This window comes from Diplodia seriata, assembly GCF_021436955.1.
Source record: "Diplodia seriata strain FDS-637 chromosome Unknown scaffold_12, whole genome shotgun sequence".
Lineage (NCBI taxonomy): Eukaryota > Fungi > Ascomycota > Dothideomycetes > Botryosphaeriales > Botryosphaeriaceae > Diplodia > Diplodia seriata.
In genome coordinates this window covers 54850-71990 of record NW_027117319.1, presented here as the reverse complement: position 1 = coordinate 71990, position 17141 = coordinate 54850, and the positions used below count along the sequence as shown (strand labels likewise).

Sequence of the window (17141 nt, the reverse complement as noted above, 5' to 3'; positions counted from 1 at the left end):
GCGGCCACACCAGTGATCGCCCAGCCGCCTTGACGTATGGCCGTTGGATCTCTCTGACTTCCAGTCCGTCAAATCCTTCGGCGCGCGCGTGCAGGCGCTCGACCGCCTCGACGCCCCCATCCAGAACGCCGGGATGCTCAGCCAGCTTGGCTGGGCCACCGCCGAGGGCAACGAGCGCCACATCACCACCAACGTCATCAGCCCCGTGCTGATCGGCCTCGCGGCGCTCCCCACAAGCTGCACCAGACACGCACCAGCAAACCACCGTCTGAGCAGAACGAGAGGTTCCGTCCCGTGTTCTCCTTGTGCTTTCCTCCGGCGGGTTTCCAGATCCTGATGGTTGAGCGCATCCACGGAGGTGAATCCGATTGCTCTTTGGCGTTTGGAGCAGAGTGGTTGATGCGTGAGGGGAGGAAGAACTTGTCTGTATGAGTCCACTCGTTTGAGAACAATAACGCAATGCTGATAGCGGGGAAACTAGAGAGGTGGTGCCGCGCAGAGATGGTGGTTGTGTTTCTTCGGTGCAGTCAGATGATGCTGACCAGTCGTTTCGGGTGTCCCGCCCGCATGGCCGACTTTCCAAGAAGGTGAGGGGCGTGGTACACCCCTACGCGCTCGTACTCGCCCTCGCGATCAGTTTGCTTCAGAATGAGTCCGTTAGAGGTTGGATGATGTTTGCTGTCGGGCTGCGCTGGACCGAAAAAGTCGTATGCGCGGTCTCGGATGCACTCAATGATGGGGAAGATATAGAGCCGATTGGCATGATCTGCGAACACTTCGATGTAGTCGGGGTGCACTGTGAGAGCACCATCGGCCTTTTGAGTGTCCCTGATTTCGTTGTGTGGGACGGGTTGCCAGGCTCCGTTATCGTAGATGAATTCCACGGCCTGGGTAGGGCACGACGTACATCCATGAATGACATCATCTGTCGACAATTCCCGGCCATGGTTTGCGTATGACCATGGAAGTAGTAAGCCACGCAGTTGGAGTTCTGCGAAGCTAACCTTCCCATGTCTGTTGTCTTTGTCCAAATAATCCACACGTATACCGCAGACCTCTGCGAGCAGTTCCGAGGTGATCAGTCCCCGTTCCAAGTAGCGGCGCCTGGTAGGCTGCACGGATCCGGGGAAGCCAGCCCAAGAAAAGCTGGGCGCCATGTACGTCTTGGCAGTTTCTCTCCACCGGTAGCGTGCCTGCCAAAGCAATGCCCAAGGTAGCTGATGATGGAAAAACCCAGCAATGTAGCGGCTGTCGGACATCTGTTCCAACTTCTGAGATATTCCGGCGAAAGCAATAAACCTATCTTTTTCCGGAAACGATAGGCTGCCCACAGTATACAGAACTACGCTGTTGTACCATGAAGAGTCCAATATGTCGCTATTAGTCCCCCTGATCTTTGATCCGAGCTTAAACCTAGGGGGAACCAGACCGTTGAACCTTCCGAAGCTGTCGTGTCCGTAGCAATGGAAGGAGTACTCGTTAACGGAAGAATCTGACGTTTTGCTGCACTCCCAGTGGATGCGGTCGTTAGCGAAGTGAAGCACTCTCGGAGAAAACAGTCTTTCTTGAGCCACCCATGCGCGTTTCGAAAGTGGCAAAACGTGGAGTCCTATGGCCGTGTCAAAAACTCCATACACGGTCCAAAGCGCTTGGTCCGATCCGGAGTAGTTCCAATTCACGTGGCAAGGCTGCAGAGCATTTGTGTTTCTTGTGGTGAATGCCCCTTCTCCGGCACCACTCGCACGGTCGATGGATAAATTGAGAGTGCAGTTGAGATAGACCTGTCGCATATCTACTGCGTGTTCGCGCCAGTCCGCTTCGGAGCCGTGCCCGCTCTGGATGATACAGAGGCTATCGATCCAGAGATATTTTATTCCTAGTCGGCGACAAGTGACAATGGCATCCTGGAAGTTCTTCGGTAATGATTCGAATGGGATCTTTTTCTTGAATTGCTCAAGGTTGTCGGATCGAAGGGTTAAGAACGTTGGACGCGATCCCCAACAATGTGACAGACTGGCGTATGTATTCTTTGGAGGTTCCAAACCGGTTTCGATAATATGGGGGCTCCTCTTTGTCCCGCTGAGGTCCAAAAGACGTTTGGGATACCAGTTAGGATTTCGAGAGCTATCGTGAGTTTCGCAATTCGCATGTTCGAGTCGACAAGTGTTGAACCACCGTAGAGCGACCTGACCAACATCTGGATGACCTGTGGAGAGCGGAATAGACGCTTTAGGGAAACCATCTTCTCGTACTCTCCATGGTTCTTTTTCCAAGTCCAGCTTTGACGTGTTGAGGAACTTGGCGTAGTGCACCGGTACCTGGAAGGTCGGAGAGCTGGCCAGGAATATGTTGACGGTCCACCGGCTCACCCAAGTGATGCTGGACACGAACACAATTGACCAGATATCTTTGTGAGGCAACTTTTGAAATTCATACGTCATGAATGGATGGGCTGTTGCCTCACTTGCTTCATCTGGCCCGCTCAGTTCTCTCACTCGGATCATGTTGATGCATATTTTACAGCCAACGGCAGCTGCATTCGTCAAGTCTCTCATGTCCTTGTGATGGCGACCTTTCAGCTCCGGGTTTTGGAACATTGAGATGCAAATTGCACAGAGCATTTTTGCGGTTGTTCAGCTCGGCTGTTAGGAGACCAGCAATCAGACTGGGGGGCATTGAATGACCTGCAAACTGTAAGCGCAAGGATTTGGCTTTCCAACATCTCTAAGTATGACTTACAGGTCTAGCGTTGTTAACGAGGTCCAGGTCGCCTTATCGAGGTGTAAAAGCTCCGTTTGGTCCTTGTGCGGGTCAGGCCAGCCCTCTACGTCTGGGAGATTCACTCCGAGGTATACTGCTCTGCTTCGGCTCGAATCGTGGTCACGCTTCACTCCAGGACCAGAAATCTCTGTTTGCTGCTGGGCTGGTAACGAGAAAACAGGTAAGCGACATCAAACTGACGTGAGAAGGCCGACAACTGAGATCCAAGGTGGAAATGCTCTTGGCAGCTGGCGCGGTCCCGGACGCCTGCAGGGTACAGTCCTCCGCCCCTCGTTGTCGCAGGATAACAGGTAAATCGTTGATGCGATGAAATATGAGCAGACGTGTCCAGGCAGGGCTGAGAAACAGTGAAAAAGGCGGACAAGGCAGGCTATATAGAGAGTCTATGGCTGTGTATCATGCCGGACCAATCCACGCTGCGCCTCGGTCCACGAGGCGTTCACATGACACACTCAAATCCACCAATCAACTGCTTGGCCGCTTCCCTCAGACACTGGCCTATTACTGTACAGTGTAGACGAGCGAGGGTTTCTGATACGTTTGACAAAGTCCAGCTCTCCTCAGATCGCCAATCACTACCCATATATCTGCGAGATATGGTGCAGCAGCGGATACGTGGCGGATGCGCCCCCACACTGCTGCCTAGCCTACCTTTACTTGCTTTTTGGTAAGACACTCCGCCTGGTTAGCGCAGCGGCTACGCTTGCAGGTGGCTTAAACTAAAGTCCGTCTTTTTGCCGGTGAGCTGGAGATAAACGACCGCCTTAATCCCGACGGGCTATAACGCAATATGTACATGAAGCTTGAAAAAGCTTAGCGCTTGAGGAAACGTATCTTTTCTTAGTAAGACCTTAGCGTTGCTGCTACGCCCACCTCACCTCCTGAGTCGCTATTAACAAATCAAGCACGGATGCACGCATTAGAAGATTCGCATTACCGCATTACCATGCACTATCATCCCAGTCTACCCGCTCTCCACGACGCCCACGCGCTCAAACCTCGGAATCGTCCCCGTCACCCGAGTCCACTCAACCAGCTGCGTCCCGTTCCCCGCATCCTCAAACGCATACACGCGACCCAGCTGATTCGCCGCGATGGGCGACAGGGCCACAACGTCCTCCATGCCCTCGACGGCGTTATTCTCGCCCCAAGAGTCGCCGTTCATGTACGCCATCTTCACGCCGCCGTCCGCTTTCGTAATCAGGATCTGCAGGTTGTAGTCGTCAAGGCGGTACTGCGACATGGCCGCAATCTGGCCACCTTCGTCCACGGTGACCGGGACGGATGTGCCTGTGGAACGCACGTCAGTCAGTCCGCCGCACTGCTTCGAAAAAGGTAAGACTCCGACTCACTCAAATCCGTATCCTCCCAGTCCAAATCATACCCGCCATACGCCTCCGCCAAATAGCCCTCGTCATCAACCAAATACACCCCGACGCGCGGATACGCGACACTCCGCGCCTCCACCCTCGGGATCGGTGCCACGGCCATGGCGCTCCCTTTGCGCGCCGTCAGCCCGGAGACGGCGAGCTTCCCCGTGACGGCGCCGTCGCCGTCGCCGAAGGGGTAGAACAGCATCGCGTTGTTCGTGCCGCTCTCGTACAGCGTGAAGTCGGCGCTGTTGCAGCCCTGCGTCACGTTGCACCCGGGCACGTACTCGGCCAGCGACGAGTTGGCGCCGGCCTGCATCACGCCGTCTTGCTGCGACGACAGCTGCCACCCGCCCGCCGCGGCGCTGCGGTTCGCCGCCCACAGGAAGCGCACGTAGAGGGAGTCGTCGATGAAGAGGCAGCGGAAGTCGGTGGTCTGGGAGTTCCGCGTCAGCAAAGCGTTTTGGGGGGAGAGAGGGGATGGTGTTTCGACGTACGTTGTCGCCGGCCTCTGTCCAGTAGTTGGCGGCGGCGATGGCGGTGCCGTTGCGCGGATTCACCGCCGTGTCGTTGTTCGAAGCTTGCACCAGGCTGCGGCTCCAGCTGCCCGCCGCGCTGTCCCAGTCCGCCATCCAGATCTGCAGCGTGCTGGCGTTCTGGTAGTACACCTGCGAGTGCTCGACGCCCGACGCGTCCGTGTAGTTGCTGGCCGCGAGTTTGGAATTCGATGCGATGCCGGTTGCTGCGCCGCCGCTGTTGGAGGACGATGAGGAGGAGGACGACGATGAGTTCCGTCTCGTCGCGCCGACGCCGGCGCCCACGGCCACGCCGATGATGATGGCGAGTGCGATGGCCAGTCCGATCCAGAACGTCCGCCGGCGCACGCCGCATATTCTTCCTCCTGCTGCTCGGCCATCTGCCTGTGTTGCACCGGGCGCGAGCTCCTTCCCCGTGGTGTTGACGGCCTCGGGCAGCTGGTTCCTGTCGGGCGCGGGCTTGACTTCGGGCAGGTTGGCGCTCTCGTCGACCTCGAGGGTGCTGTAGTCCTGGTGGTAGTGGTCCGACGGGACGCTGCTGTAGTGCTGTTTCCCCATGGAGGCCGCCATTGTGGTTGACTTAGGGCGGTGGGCCGGTCGCGGAGGAGAAAAGGCTGAGCAGGTCGGCGGGAGACTGCGGCAATATTATCGGGGTCCCTGGGTTGGAAGGATTGCAGGGATCGCTCGGTTGCGGTTTTGCACCTTGTTGTGACTCCGCTCCATGGGTCTCAAAAGGCAGTGATTGTCGCGCGTGGAGTTGGGATTGGCGCACTGTCAGCCTGGCGTCGGACGTTGATGCGCTGCGCGCTCCACAGTGCAACACAGAACGCCGGATTCTGCCGTGCGGCTTGGGCTCGCGCTGCACGTGTGTCCAATAATAGTAGGTCCGTATGTAGTACCGCAAGAAGGCCCCTGTGTGGTGGTGCCAAAGTCAAGGCAGTTTTGGCCCCCACCGCCAAGTCCACGCGTTCGGCCCCCAAATTATGCACGCTTCTTCGAGTAAAGACGGGCACTCCGGCTTACGCTCCAATCGGATATCAGCCGCTATCACTTCACTTATATGTGATCGCCGATTACACTGTATTGAATCCCTCGTTTCACAAAAATTAAGCCATATTTCACTGGCAACTGCCATCGTCCCCTCATCATTCATGTCGGTGGCCCTTGGCCGTCTCACCCCTTGTTCCTAATGTGAGTGTGGATAGTGCAAACGCCAGGACTACATCGCATTCCATGTCGATGGAAAAGCCCATCCAGATCTGCGCAATCCGCTGTTCCGACATGTGTTGCTGCGCCATTCCTCCAGCCAACAAATAAAAAGCCGGCCATCGAAAAGTGCTTAGTTGGACAGCATACAAAGGAAAACTACAAGAGCCAATGGCTCCCGTCAAGGTGCTTTTAACAATATTGGGTGTACTTATATCAGGGTGAAGATGTCCAGAGAAGGGTGAAGATGGAGCGAAACGCCAACATCTGGATGAACATGGCTTCTCGCCCTCGTTCAGTCTCGACAGACCAGATCTGGCGCGTGGACTGAGAGCAATGCGCAGCAGGAATCAGAAGCCGCAAACTACAATGACGTTACTCCTCTTTGACCCACCTGACTGGATACACGAGCATTCCAGCCGGGCATCGGCGAAAGTCTCGAGCGGGCCGTACCCGCTCTGCCAATCTTCTGGCTTGTCCTTCATGGTGGAGCTGACAAGGTCATATCCATCATCCAGGAGGTGTCAGAGAAAGGCGCCAACGTGCTCGGCTTCCCAGAGGCCATCTTTCCCGGGTATCCTTGGTATCTCTTCTCCATACTCTCCTCTTATTGCCCCAAAGCTAATTCCTTCGATGTGGTAGAAGCATCTGGGCCCACTCGCCCGCCGACAATGCTGCGCAATGAACGAGTACTTCCGGAACTCGCTCGAGCGGGAGTCTGCCGAGATGGACCGCATCCGCGCCCCGTCAGGGAAGCCGGCACTTTTGTAGTTCTCGGCTACAGCGAGCGACACAACGGCTCGATATACATCGCCCAGGAATGGCAATACCCCATCTCTTCCCCCTGCCCACTGGACTTTTGTCCAACTCAATTCACTTTCCCACCCCCACCCCCACACCCCAGCAGTGGCCGTACTACATCACGCCCGAGGCCACCCTGTGGTTCTTGCAGGTCCTGACGATGGAGCGCGCGTGCCTCGTGGTCGTGTGCACGCAAATCCTGACGCCGCAGAATCTGGGCAAAGATCGGCTGGAGGTCTTTGCTTATGCGAAAGCGTTGGGGGAGTGGTGGGTCCAGCATTGTTCATAGGGCAGATGGGAGGCCGTTAGTGCAGCCGCCGGCGGCGGGCGAGGAGTGCGTTTGGAGTTAATAGCCGCATTGATTAACCCATCAGCCTTTTCCCTCTGTAAATACATCGGTTCAGCCACGAGTCCCTCCAACACAAAAATTCCAAAAATACGACATTTGCGGCGCCATGATGTTGAACTGCATACGAAACTTTAAGCATTGAAAAAACAGCCAATTGTAAAAGAAAACCGGTGCGGGTTACTCATGTCATTCTGCCGGCATGGCCACGTCACCAGAACACGTCCAGCGTCATTGTTTCCATCACATACTGAGTGCCCCCAAAGTGGACACCAAAGGCTTCTGCCACAGCAACTCCTCTCTTTCTTCCCCTTGCTCTTCCTTTCTGCGGCTGGGTCAGCGTGGTATGAAGGAATTTGAAGTTGTCCGAATTCCGCGCCAGCGGTCAGGGAGGTGAGGTAAAAGCATCTCCAAGCGTTGCATAGTCTTTTCAGACAATATCATCATACCCGTATAGCCCATTTCCGCTCGACGCCATAATCGCGTAGTAGCTGAGCTATTTCCATGTGATTTGCCACCAAAGCCTCATCGAGAGCATAACCAGACTCATTTCTCGCGCCGCTCTCGAGTAGCATCTGGACAATTTTCGTATACCCGTGTTTCGCAGCCCATCGGAGGGGTCTTCCCTTGTTCACGTCAACGCCTTTGTCGATCAGTAGCTGAACAATGCTGTCGTGTCCTCTGTATGAGGCGGCCTCGAGAGCGCTTCCATATACACCATCCCTAGCATTGATTTCTATGCCCTCCTGTAGTAGTAGCTTTTGAACAACTCTATCGTGTCCCTCCCACGAAGCAGCATAAAGAGCGGAAGTGAGACTCCGTCCCTCTGCGCCTCTATCGATCAGAATGTCGACCACCTTTTCGTGTCCTTCAGATGAAGCAGCCCGTAGAGCGCTACCGTGATGTCCTCCTTCTGCATTGACGTTGGCCCCTTTGTCGACCAAAATGTTGACCACATTTTCGTATCCTTTGCAGGAAGCAATGTAGAGAGGCGTCACACCTTCTTCCCTGTGCGTTCTGATGTAGGGGCTGGGGAAGTAACCCTCGGAGTTGACATCGGCACCATGGTCTAGTAGTAGCTGGACTATGTTCTCGAATCCGTGGTCTGAAGCAACATGGAGTGCAGTACCGTAGTATCCGGCCCGACCATTGACATCAGCGCCATTCTGAAGGAGCTCCTGGACTTCCATATAGTTTCTCTCTAGTGAAGCTGCCTGGAGAGGTAGGGGTGTGTAGATTTCATCGTCCTTGTCGAGTAGTGCGTGAAGTATACTCTTATCCTCTTTTCCCAAGGCAATACTAAGAGCACGAATTCGATAGAGAGAAGGATCAATCTCTCGTAGTGTTCGAACCACATTCTCGTGCCCATTCTCCGTAGCAACCTCCAGAGCATCACTTTTGTTAAGTGAAGGCTCAAACGAGAGTAGCACCTTCACTACCTTCTCGTGTCCCTCGTTCGCGGCAATTTCGAGAGCATGATGTTTGCTCAGTGAAGGCTGAAACGAGAGTAGCACCTTGACTACTTTCTCGTGTCCCTCGTTTGCGGCAATTTCGAGAGCACGATCCTGTCTCAGTGAAGGCCCAAGTTTGAGCAGTGCCTTGACGACCTTCTCGTGTCCTTTCTTCGTGGCGATCTCGAAAGCAGGATCTTTGTCGAGCAAAGGCTCAATCTTGAGTAGAGTCTGAACAACCTTTTCATGTCCTTCTTGCGAGGCTTCCAAGAGCGCACGATATCCGGCGTCTCTGACACTCATGCCATGCGTCAGATTCCACGCAGCCTGCGCCCATGGGGTCCGTTCATCGAGTGGTTCTCTTGGAATTGGGGAAATTTTGGTCCTGGCGTTAAACAAAGCTTCAACCACCTTGTCGTCTCCGTTCTTTGCGGCACGCGCCAGAGAGTCGCCACTTTTATCGATTCCGGGATCATTTTCGAGTAGCGCCTGAACCACCCGCTGGTGTCCTCGTTCCGATGCAGCCAGAAGAGCATCCTCTTTGCCAATTTCGGCACCCTTGTTCAGCAGCATTTGAACAATGTTCTCATGTCCCTCTCTGGAGGCAATTTGCAGAGCAGATCCCTGGTTGACGTCGATGACCCTCTGCAGTAGCTTCTCGACCTCAGCTTCCCGTCCGTTCTTTGCTGCTTCATCCAAGAGCAAGTGGTTTCTTGTGTCGGTCAGTTTCCATAGCCATCCGAGAATTTCGTCAGTAAGAAGCTGGTGTTCCCGGTCGTTCGAACGACTTGGCTCTTTCGGGAACCGATCCCTGCGGATACCGAAGGCTTTGAAGTCCGGTAAAATTGCCCATTCAGGAGATATCATCTGGAGCTGGTCAGTAACCCGTTGCCTTGATGTACGCTGCGAGATGGCTCTACTAACCGTCTCTTGCGCAGGGTCAATCTGTAGCTCGAAACAGCTGGTTACCCAGATAATTCCACCCCCATCACCCTTGTTTCGCATCATGAGTAATTCGCGGAATGCATCCTGAATGCTCACAATTCCATCAAACTGTTCTTTTAGGCCTTCCCACACCTTTTGCTTTACTTTCTTCACGAGCCCAATGGACTGTGCCGACATCGTGGCCCATTCGGCGATACCTGCGCGATAGTGAGGAGTATTCAGAAGGATGATACCCTTGATCGAGTGAAGTATGCTACTCCGTTCGTTGTCCGCGACAGTAAGAGCCTAAGGTAGATTTGTTAGCTGTATTTCTTAAAACTTGGGTCGGCGGGAGTAGCTTACAGCTTCACATATAAGTCCGCCGAAACCATGTGCAATCAAGATGATTGGTAGGGTTTCCTATTTATATAAGCACAGAAAATTAAAGAGTCTGTAGAAGGCACAACCTACAGGGTATGTGGGGGTTTCCTTCGGCCGATGCGTGGTAATTTGTTCGAGTAGATTTGCCGCGTGCAGCTCGATATTCCTCTTCGAGACTATGTCGGACATACTGGCTACACGGGCATGGTATTTGAACTCCAACAGCCGGACGTCGCTAATCTCAGGCGGTCGCGTTGTGGGAGGCCATGATTCCCTGAAAGTGTTCCCCATCCATGCCTTCTTTCGATTGTTGATAAGATCATCAACGAATATGATACTCAATAGAATAGACAGTATCAGTATTATGCCAGTTAAGTACAAGCCAAGTAAGATATTGAATGGTGGCGGCTAACTTACTCTGCAACAGGTTCGTCTGGGTTGTAGAGGAGTTCCAAATGAGGGTCGCGGTTTTCGGGGAGCGACTCCGTGGGCAACTCTATTGGCGACTCGGTATTCTCGCCTCGAACACGATGGATCCATCTACGGATGTGACCGCTCATTGTTGATGAGTGGACTCGTGTCAGTTGACAGCCTTTGGTGAAAGTTCCGACGACGGTTTTGGCATGATACCTCGACGATGCGCAAGTCGTCGTACAAGCAAAGACCGTGAGAAAATACGCGATGAGACCAATATTAAGAGCAAAGGATAAAACCGAGCTCTTTCTACATGATTGGCGGGAATAAATCGTTGCCAGCCTGTCGCTATTATTGGCTCCTGGAGCTGCAGTGGATTGGCCATTGACGCCCGAGATGTAGGTAGTACGAATCGGCATCCGCATGGAGGGTGCCACGTCACGCCACCGGAAAGGAAATATGTAGCGAAAATACCTCGGCGATAAGGCTACAATCAACTGTCCTGCGGTCATCACTTGAAGTAGGCATTCCGATTGTAAGCTTGCATGCATAGCCAGCTACATCGTCGGATCCCATTCGTTGCTGGAATGGCCCAGGCAGCAACTCCACCTTTCTTGATCCCGTAAGCTGATGTATGTAAGCTGCATGCAGAATGCAATGAGAAGCATCAGCATACACAAACAGTCCAGACTCTTCCGCCTCACCCTGGCTCTTGCGATGCAATAATCCAGTTGCATGATGTCATGCATCACAACGCAGGAATGCCTCGGGATCGATGATCAACATATATTCGACACTAGTCGCTGTAAACTGTGAGAATGCAGAGATTACTTATTCACTTCGTCCATCGCACGCCTTCCACCAAACTTTACCTCTCCTTCAAACTTGACGAAATTCCCATTGAGCCTCAGCCCATCATTATCATGACCCTTCGTCTCTTTGAGAGAGTTTGAGAGATGGCTACGGACTCAGAAGAAAGTCTAGACCACGTTCTCTCCATTGCCATTGGTCCCTGGGAAAAGAAAATCATCGTTTGCTGCGATGGTACGGGAAAGGATTCTCGTCGTCCTCCCTCCAACGTACAAAGGATTCTCGCCTGCATCAAAACTGAGGATAATCACGGCATCCGACAGGTGAAATATCTTCAACCTGGGATTGGAACGAGTGGATGGAATCAACGCATAGCTCGAGCCGTTGGAGCAGGTTTGTTAGAAATGACTCCTTGCACTACAGAACCTAATAAAGTTCCTCTAGGCATCTATGAAAACATCCAAGACGCCTACAGGTATATCTGTAAAGAGTATGAATCCGATCGTGACATGATATGTCTGATTGGCTACTCGAGAGGGGCGTACACGGTAAGGTGTGTCGCTCAATTCATCCAAGATGCTGGACTCCTTACCAGCAAAGCATTGGTCCACCTGGAGGATCTCTTCAAACTGTGGAAAGAAGGGAAAAATATGACAGGTGTCTCTCTCGCCAGAGCCCAGAGACGAGCGAATGTTCGTATTCAAGTTTGTGCCGTATGGGATACAGTCAGCTCCCTAGGTTTTCCCATGATCGCACCGATTCCCCAGCGAGTATCAGCTCTCATGAAGATTGTCAACTCCAAACCAAATGACAACATCGACCAAGCTTTCCACGCAATTGCTCTCCATGAACACCGCCGCCACTTCCTTCCGATTGTCTGGAGACACCCACCTCGACCGGATCAGCACTCTATGGAGCAATGCTGGTTCGCAGGCTACCACAGCGACATAGGTGGTGGCAGAAAAGAGGAGTTCCTAGCACACATTGCGCTGATATGGATGATGGCGAGGCTCGCAAAATTCTTGGACTTCGACACTACGAAGCTCTGGTACAACGACCCGCCAACTTCTAGCTGGAAAGTGCCTCATGAATTGTGTAAGTGATCACCACCGGCTGTTAGTCCATAGTATATACTAAGAAGATAGCAGCAAGAAAGTTTCAAGTTCAAGATTCGTGGAAAAATATCTACTTATTGGGAGGGTCAAAAGCCCGGAAGCCATGCCGTCACTTTCGGTTACCTACATTCAAGGTAATCTCACCAGTGGGAGACGGCTCAAAAGAAAAGATCCATCTCACCGTGGACGGCCTGTTGCGAAATGTGTCCATAGGGTCATGCAATTCACTCAAAGGTGCTCAACGCCAGACATTAGGAAACACGCAAGAGTACATTTGGCACTTACCACACACCATGAATGGCAATAGATACGAGGTGCCTGAACATAGGCTAGACGAACTGGAGAAAAGATGGCTCAACGAATGGGTTACCGCAGAACTTATTGTGCTTCAGAAAAGATCTCAGCCGGGCGATGAGACTCCGGGTACTCAAATTGGGGTTCTTCAGCACATTCTTTCTTTAACGGCAGTGCAGAAATAGGAGTTTGGTCATGGTCTAGTGCACCGCTCCGAGGGAGGTTAAAGAAGCGGAGGCAGGAAGACATATTGAGCACCGTAAGAGATGGAGTGATCACTGCTGTTGGAAGTCGTTGAATATCTCTAGGCGCGACGCTTACAAATTGCAAGTTCAGCTTAAAAAGAAGTTCAAGATGTGATATTCACCATTTTCGCCGTTTATGAGTTGCAAGCCGAGTCCTCTGAAGAACCTCGTTTGGATTTTAATTCTAACCCTTCACCTACACAAATCAAGGTCAGTCCATACCGTGCGTGGTTGATGGTCCTCATTACTCGACCACCATCCAGAGAGCACTTTAGTGTGTGTTGTTTGTCATAGGCTTCATGTGTTGTGTCCTCCATGATGAGCTTCCCGTGGGGCCTCGAATGTCTCATATTCTTCAGTCCACGTCTTTTGTTGAATGGCCAGCCTCAGAAGCGATGATAGGATTGTACGAGTATGAACGGCCTAATTGGCGTACCCGGATTGCATCTAAATGGAGTGGGAGGGTTTGGCTCAGGATTGTTCCTTAGATCGTTTGCCTGTTTGGTTAAAGCAACAAATACTTACAAACATGTTTGATTGTTGACGACCTTGTCTGCTTCCGATTCGCCCATCCATACGCTCGTATAAAATAGGGCTACGAGCAGCAGCTGCGACAACATGCAGGGAGTCAACAGGTAATACACCCCGCACTTTGCTGTGTCACCGCATTGCATATTTCACCCGGCCCGCCAATCCTGCTGCTTCAGTGTACGCCTGTTACCCTCGACGAGGCCCACATCTACCATCATCACCATCACTAGTGCAGGCTACTCATACACCCATGAAATGGCCACCCTTGATTCCCTAAAGCAGACCCTCAGGCAAGAGGCCGCGGCAACGGAGGCAGCTTCTCAGCAGCCGTTGTCGGACATACAGTACAGTGATAGCTTTGACATGTTGGTTCAAGGCCCGGGATGGGCGACGTACCAAGACTTCATCATCCCTCAGCTATCCCAGCTGCTGGCACCCCTTTTCAACTGCCGTGACCACATCTCAGTACTGGAAATTGGCCCCGGTCCGAAGAGTGTACTTGGCCATCTCCCCGGCCATTTGAGACGGAAGATCAGCCGATACACGGCATTCGAGCCCAACGGCTTGTTTGCCGCAAGGCTAGAAGAATGGCTTTGCTCTACGGCCGAGACAGGCGAGCCAACACTGCCATGTCTAAAAGATTTAGCAGACATCCGTCGCATTCCATTCACCCTGAACGATGACAACAAAAGCACCAGTGGCGCCGCCGACGACAAATACGACATCATCCTATTCTGCCACAGCATGTACGGCATGTCCCCCAAACACCGCTTCATCGCACAAGCGCTATCCATGCTCATCTCGCACCTCCCACCCCAAGAAAGCCTCGTCATCGTCTTCCACCGCGCCAACGACGCCCTGCACGACGACCTCGACGGCCTGCTCTGCCACCGCACAGCAACCTTCCCCACCAGCGCCATCCGCATCCCCAACACCAACACCGCCCTCGACACCTTCGCCCCCTTCATCGCCGGCTTCGCCCCACAACCCACCAACCCGGACACCCCCGCCACCCTCACCTCCTGGCGCAAAACATGCCGCGCCCTGGCCCGCCACGAAGCCGCCGGCCACCACCTCCTCTTCACCGCCTCCTCCACCATGACCGCCTTCACCGCGGCCGCATCCACCGCGCTCCCCATCCTCCTCGCACAGGTCCCATCCGTACCTCGAACGCTCAAGAACCCCGAAGCCCGCCAACACCGCCCCGCCGCGATGCTCCGACCGTCGTCGATCCGCGACGTCCAACACTGCGTCCGCTGGGCTCTGCGGCACGGCGTACCGCTGACGGTCGTCGGCGGCGGGCACGGCGGGCACTGCGTGCGGTCTGGCGTCGTGGCCGTCGATATGGGTGCGTTGGGGGGCGTGCGTGTCGTCCGCGCGGCGGCAGCAGCAGCGGAGGATGCGATGGGCGATGGAGGAAGAACAGAAGCGGGAGTCGCCGACGCCCAGCACCTCGTCGTCGCCGGCGCCGGCTGCACGACGGGTGATATTGTTCGCGAGGCGCTGAAGGCGGGCGTCGCGGTGCCTTTGGGTGCGCGGCCGGGCGTCGGCGCTGGGTTGTGGCTGCAGGGCGGCGTGGGGCACCTGGCGAGGGGCCGTGGGCTTGCGTGCGACGCCGTTGTTGGGGCGGTGGTGGTGAGTGTGAGTGACGGCGCGGTGCTGTGTGTTGGGCGCGTGCCGCGGGAGTGCTGGCCGGAGGGCGGGGTGAGGCCGGCGGACGAGGACGAGTGGATGTGGGCGATCAAGGGGGCTGGGACGAATTTTGGGGTCGTGGTGAGTGTGGTTTTTAGGGCGTGGAAGGCGCCGGTGTGGGGGGTGAGAAATTGGATCGTCCCGCTGGGGGACGGGGGTGAAGTGGAAAGGAGGTTGGAGGAGTTTGATGGTGTCGCGAAGAGGCTGGACCGGGACTGTTCGGCGGACGCGTTTTTGTATTGGGATGATGGCGAGATGCGGTTGGGTGTGACTATGTTTGAATCCTCCACGACTGAGGGGGACGTCATTGCAACACCTGCGTCCAGCACGCTCGCAAGTGCTCTCTGGGGCCTGGAAGACAGTTGCAAAATCGTCGACAGCGTCGGCCTGTTCGACGCCGAGATGTACATGTCCGGGATGCACGGCGGGCACGGCGGCGGCAAGACGTCCTCATTCAAACGCTGCGTCTTCCTCTCCCGCATCGGCTCCGCCGCCATCGCCTCGCGCCTGATATCGGCCATCTCGACGCGTCCCTCTCCGCTCTGCTACCTCCACCTCCTCCAAGGCGGCGAAGCGATCAGTGACGTCGCCTCCGACGCCACCGCATTCGGCTGTCGAGACTGGGACTTTGCCTGCGTCATCACTGGCATCTGGCCACGCGACCAGGACGGCGACACCGAAGCCGCCCGAGCCGCGGTGCAGTGGGTGTACAGCGTCGCCGGGGATCTGTTGATGTACAGCAGCGGGGCCTACGGCGCCGATCTTGGACCCGATCCCAGAGACGCCGTGCTTGCCGCCAGGGCGTTTGGACCAAATGCGTCGCGCCTGGCCCGACTCAAACACCGCATGGACCCGCAGAATGTGCTGGCATACGCCTGTCCGCTGCTACCACAAGCGCCCGCGGCGATGGAGCAAAAGCTCGTCATCCTCGTCACGGGCGAAAGCGGCGCGGGCAAGGACTACTGCGCCGACGTCTGGCTATCGGCCTTTGTCGCCCAGGGCGTCACGGCGCGTGTAGTCAGCATCAGCGAAGCCGTCAAGCGCGAGTACGCAGCCGCCACGGGCGCCGACCTCAGCCTTCTGCTGGAGAACCGTGCTTACAAGGAGCACCACCGACCAGCACTGACGGCATTCTACCAGGAGCAGGCGCGCCAACGCCCGCAGCTGCCGGAGGAGCACTTCCTGGACATCGTCCACGCCGCCGACGACGTAGACGTGCTACTCATCACCGGGATGCGGGACGAGGCGCCCGTCGCCGCCTACTCGCACCTAGTGCCAGACCGGCGGCTCCTCGAAGTCTACGTGCGCGCCGACGCGCAGACGCGGCTCGCCCGCCGCGTCTACAGTGACTCCAACAACACCAGCACGCCATCCACCCCGCCATCAACCCCAACCCACGCCCCCACCCTCATCTTCGCCAACGACGCCGCCGGTGCCGCGGCAGCAACAGCCTTCGCCTCGCACCGCCTCCTCCCCTTCGCCCACGCCGACCTGCAGCGCCTGGCCACCATGGTCCGCGCCGTCCCGCCCGACCACCTGCACGCCCCGGGCAATATCGCGTTCCGACACGTCCTCGGCATCGCGCAGCAGGCGGGCGGACTCGCCCTCGCCACATCCCTGCTGCAAACGCACTTCGCCGGCACCTGCGCCTGGTCAGACGTCGACGCCGTCGTGTGCTGCGAGGCCGGCGGCTGGGTCTACGCGTCGGCGTTGGCGCTGCGGGTGCATGTGCCTGTGGTGCTGGTGCGCGACGCCGGCAAGCTGCCGCCGCCGACCGTCGCCGTCGCCAAGCCGCGGTCGCATATCTCGTCGTTGGCGGCGGCGTCCGGCGGTGAGGGGGAGGAGGAGATCGAGATGGAGAGGGATGTGTTGCCCGAGCGTGCGCGCGTGGTCGTGGTGGACGATGTGCTGGCGTCCGGGGAGACGCTGGGGGCGGTGCTGAGGCTGCTGGGGGAGGCGGGCGTGGGGCCCGAGGGCGTCGTGGGTGTGCTGGTTGTGGCCGAGTTTCCGGTGCATCGGGGGAGGGAGGTGTTGCGTCGGCAGGGGTTTGGGGAGGTGCGTGTTCAGAGCCTTTTGGTCTTTGACGGTGCGTAGGAGAGAGAAGGGGGGATCTTATTGTTCGGGTAACTCCGGATCTCACGCCATCGTTTGATTTAGTACGCTGGTTTCAAATGTAGATCAGGGAGGGTATAGAAAGGCAGAAGAATCCTCGAAGTGCTTGGCTTTCGCGAAGGATTCAGCTGC

General features: G+C 55.6%; 4 protein-coding genes across 4 annotated transcripts; 1 reads left to right on the top strand and 3 right to left on the bottom strand.

The window, feature by feature from the left end:
• Positions 1–527: 527 nt before the first annotated feature.
• On the bottom strand, positions 528–913 carry SLS55_010188 (uncharacterized protein; the record flags this gene model as incomplete). The annotated part of the gene is made up of 2 exons (XM_066781577.1): positions 528–887; positions 908–913. 2 exons carry the CDS (start codon positions 911–913, stop codon positions 528–530), a joined length of 366 nt encoding a protein of 121 aa, XP_066627860.1.
• Positions 914–3745: 2832 nt separating this feature from the next.
• SLS55_010187 (uncharacterized protein) lies at positions 3746–5257 on the bottom strand (the record flags this gene model as incomplete). Its single annotated transcript, XM_066781576.1, has 4 exons — positions 3746–4071; positions 4134–4587; positions 4649–4893; positions 5083–5257. The coding sequence occupies 4 exons, from the start codon at positions 5255–5257 to the stop codon at positions 3746–3748; spliced, it is 1200 nt and encodes a 399-aa protein (XP_066627859.1).
• A 2226-nt stretch (positions 5258–7483) lies between these two features.
• Positions 7484–10356, bottom strand: SLS55_010186 (uncharacterized protein; the record flags this gene model as incomplete). Its single annotated transcript, XM_066781575.1, has 3 exons — positions 7484–9721; positions 9887–10031; positions 10214–10356. 3 exons carry the CDS (start codon positions 10354–10356, stop codon positions 7484–7486), a joined length of 2526 nt encoding a protein of 841 aa, XP_066627858.1.
• A 3104-nt stretch (positions 10357–13460) lies between these two features.
• Positions 13461–16991, top strand: SLS55_010185 (uncharacterized protein; the record flags this gene model as incomplete). The annotated part of the gene is made up of 1 exon (XM_066781574.1): positions 13461–16991. One exon carries the CDS (start codon positions 13461–13463, stop codon positions 16989–16991), a length of 3531 nt encoding a protein of 1176 aa, XP_066627857.1.
• Positions 16992–17141: the final 150 nt, after the last annotated feature.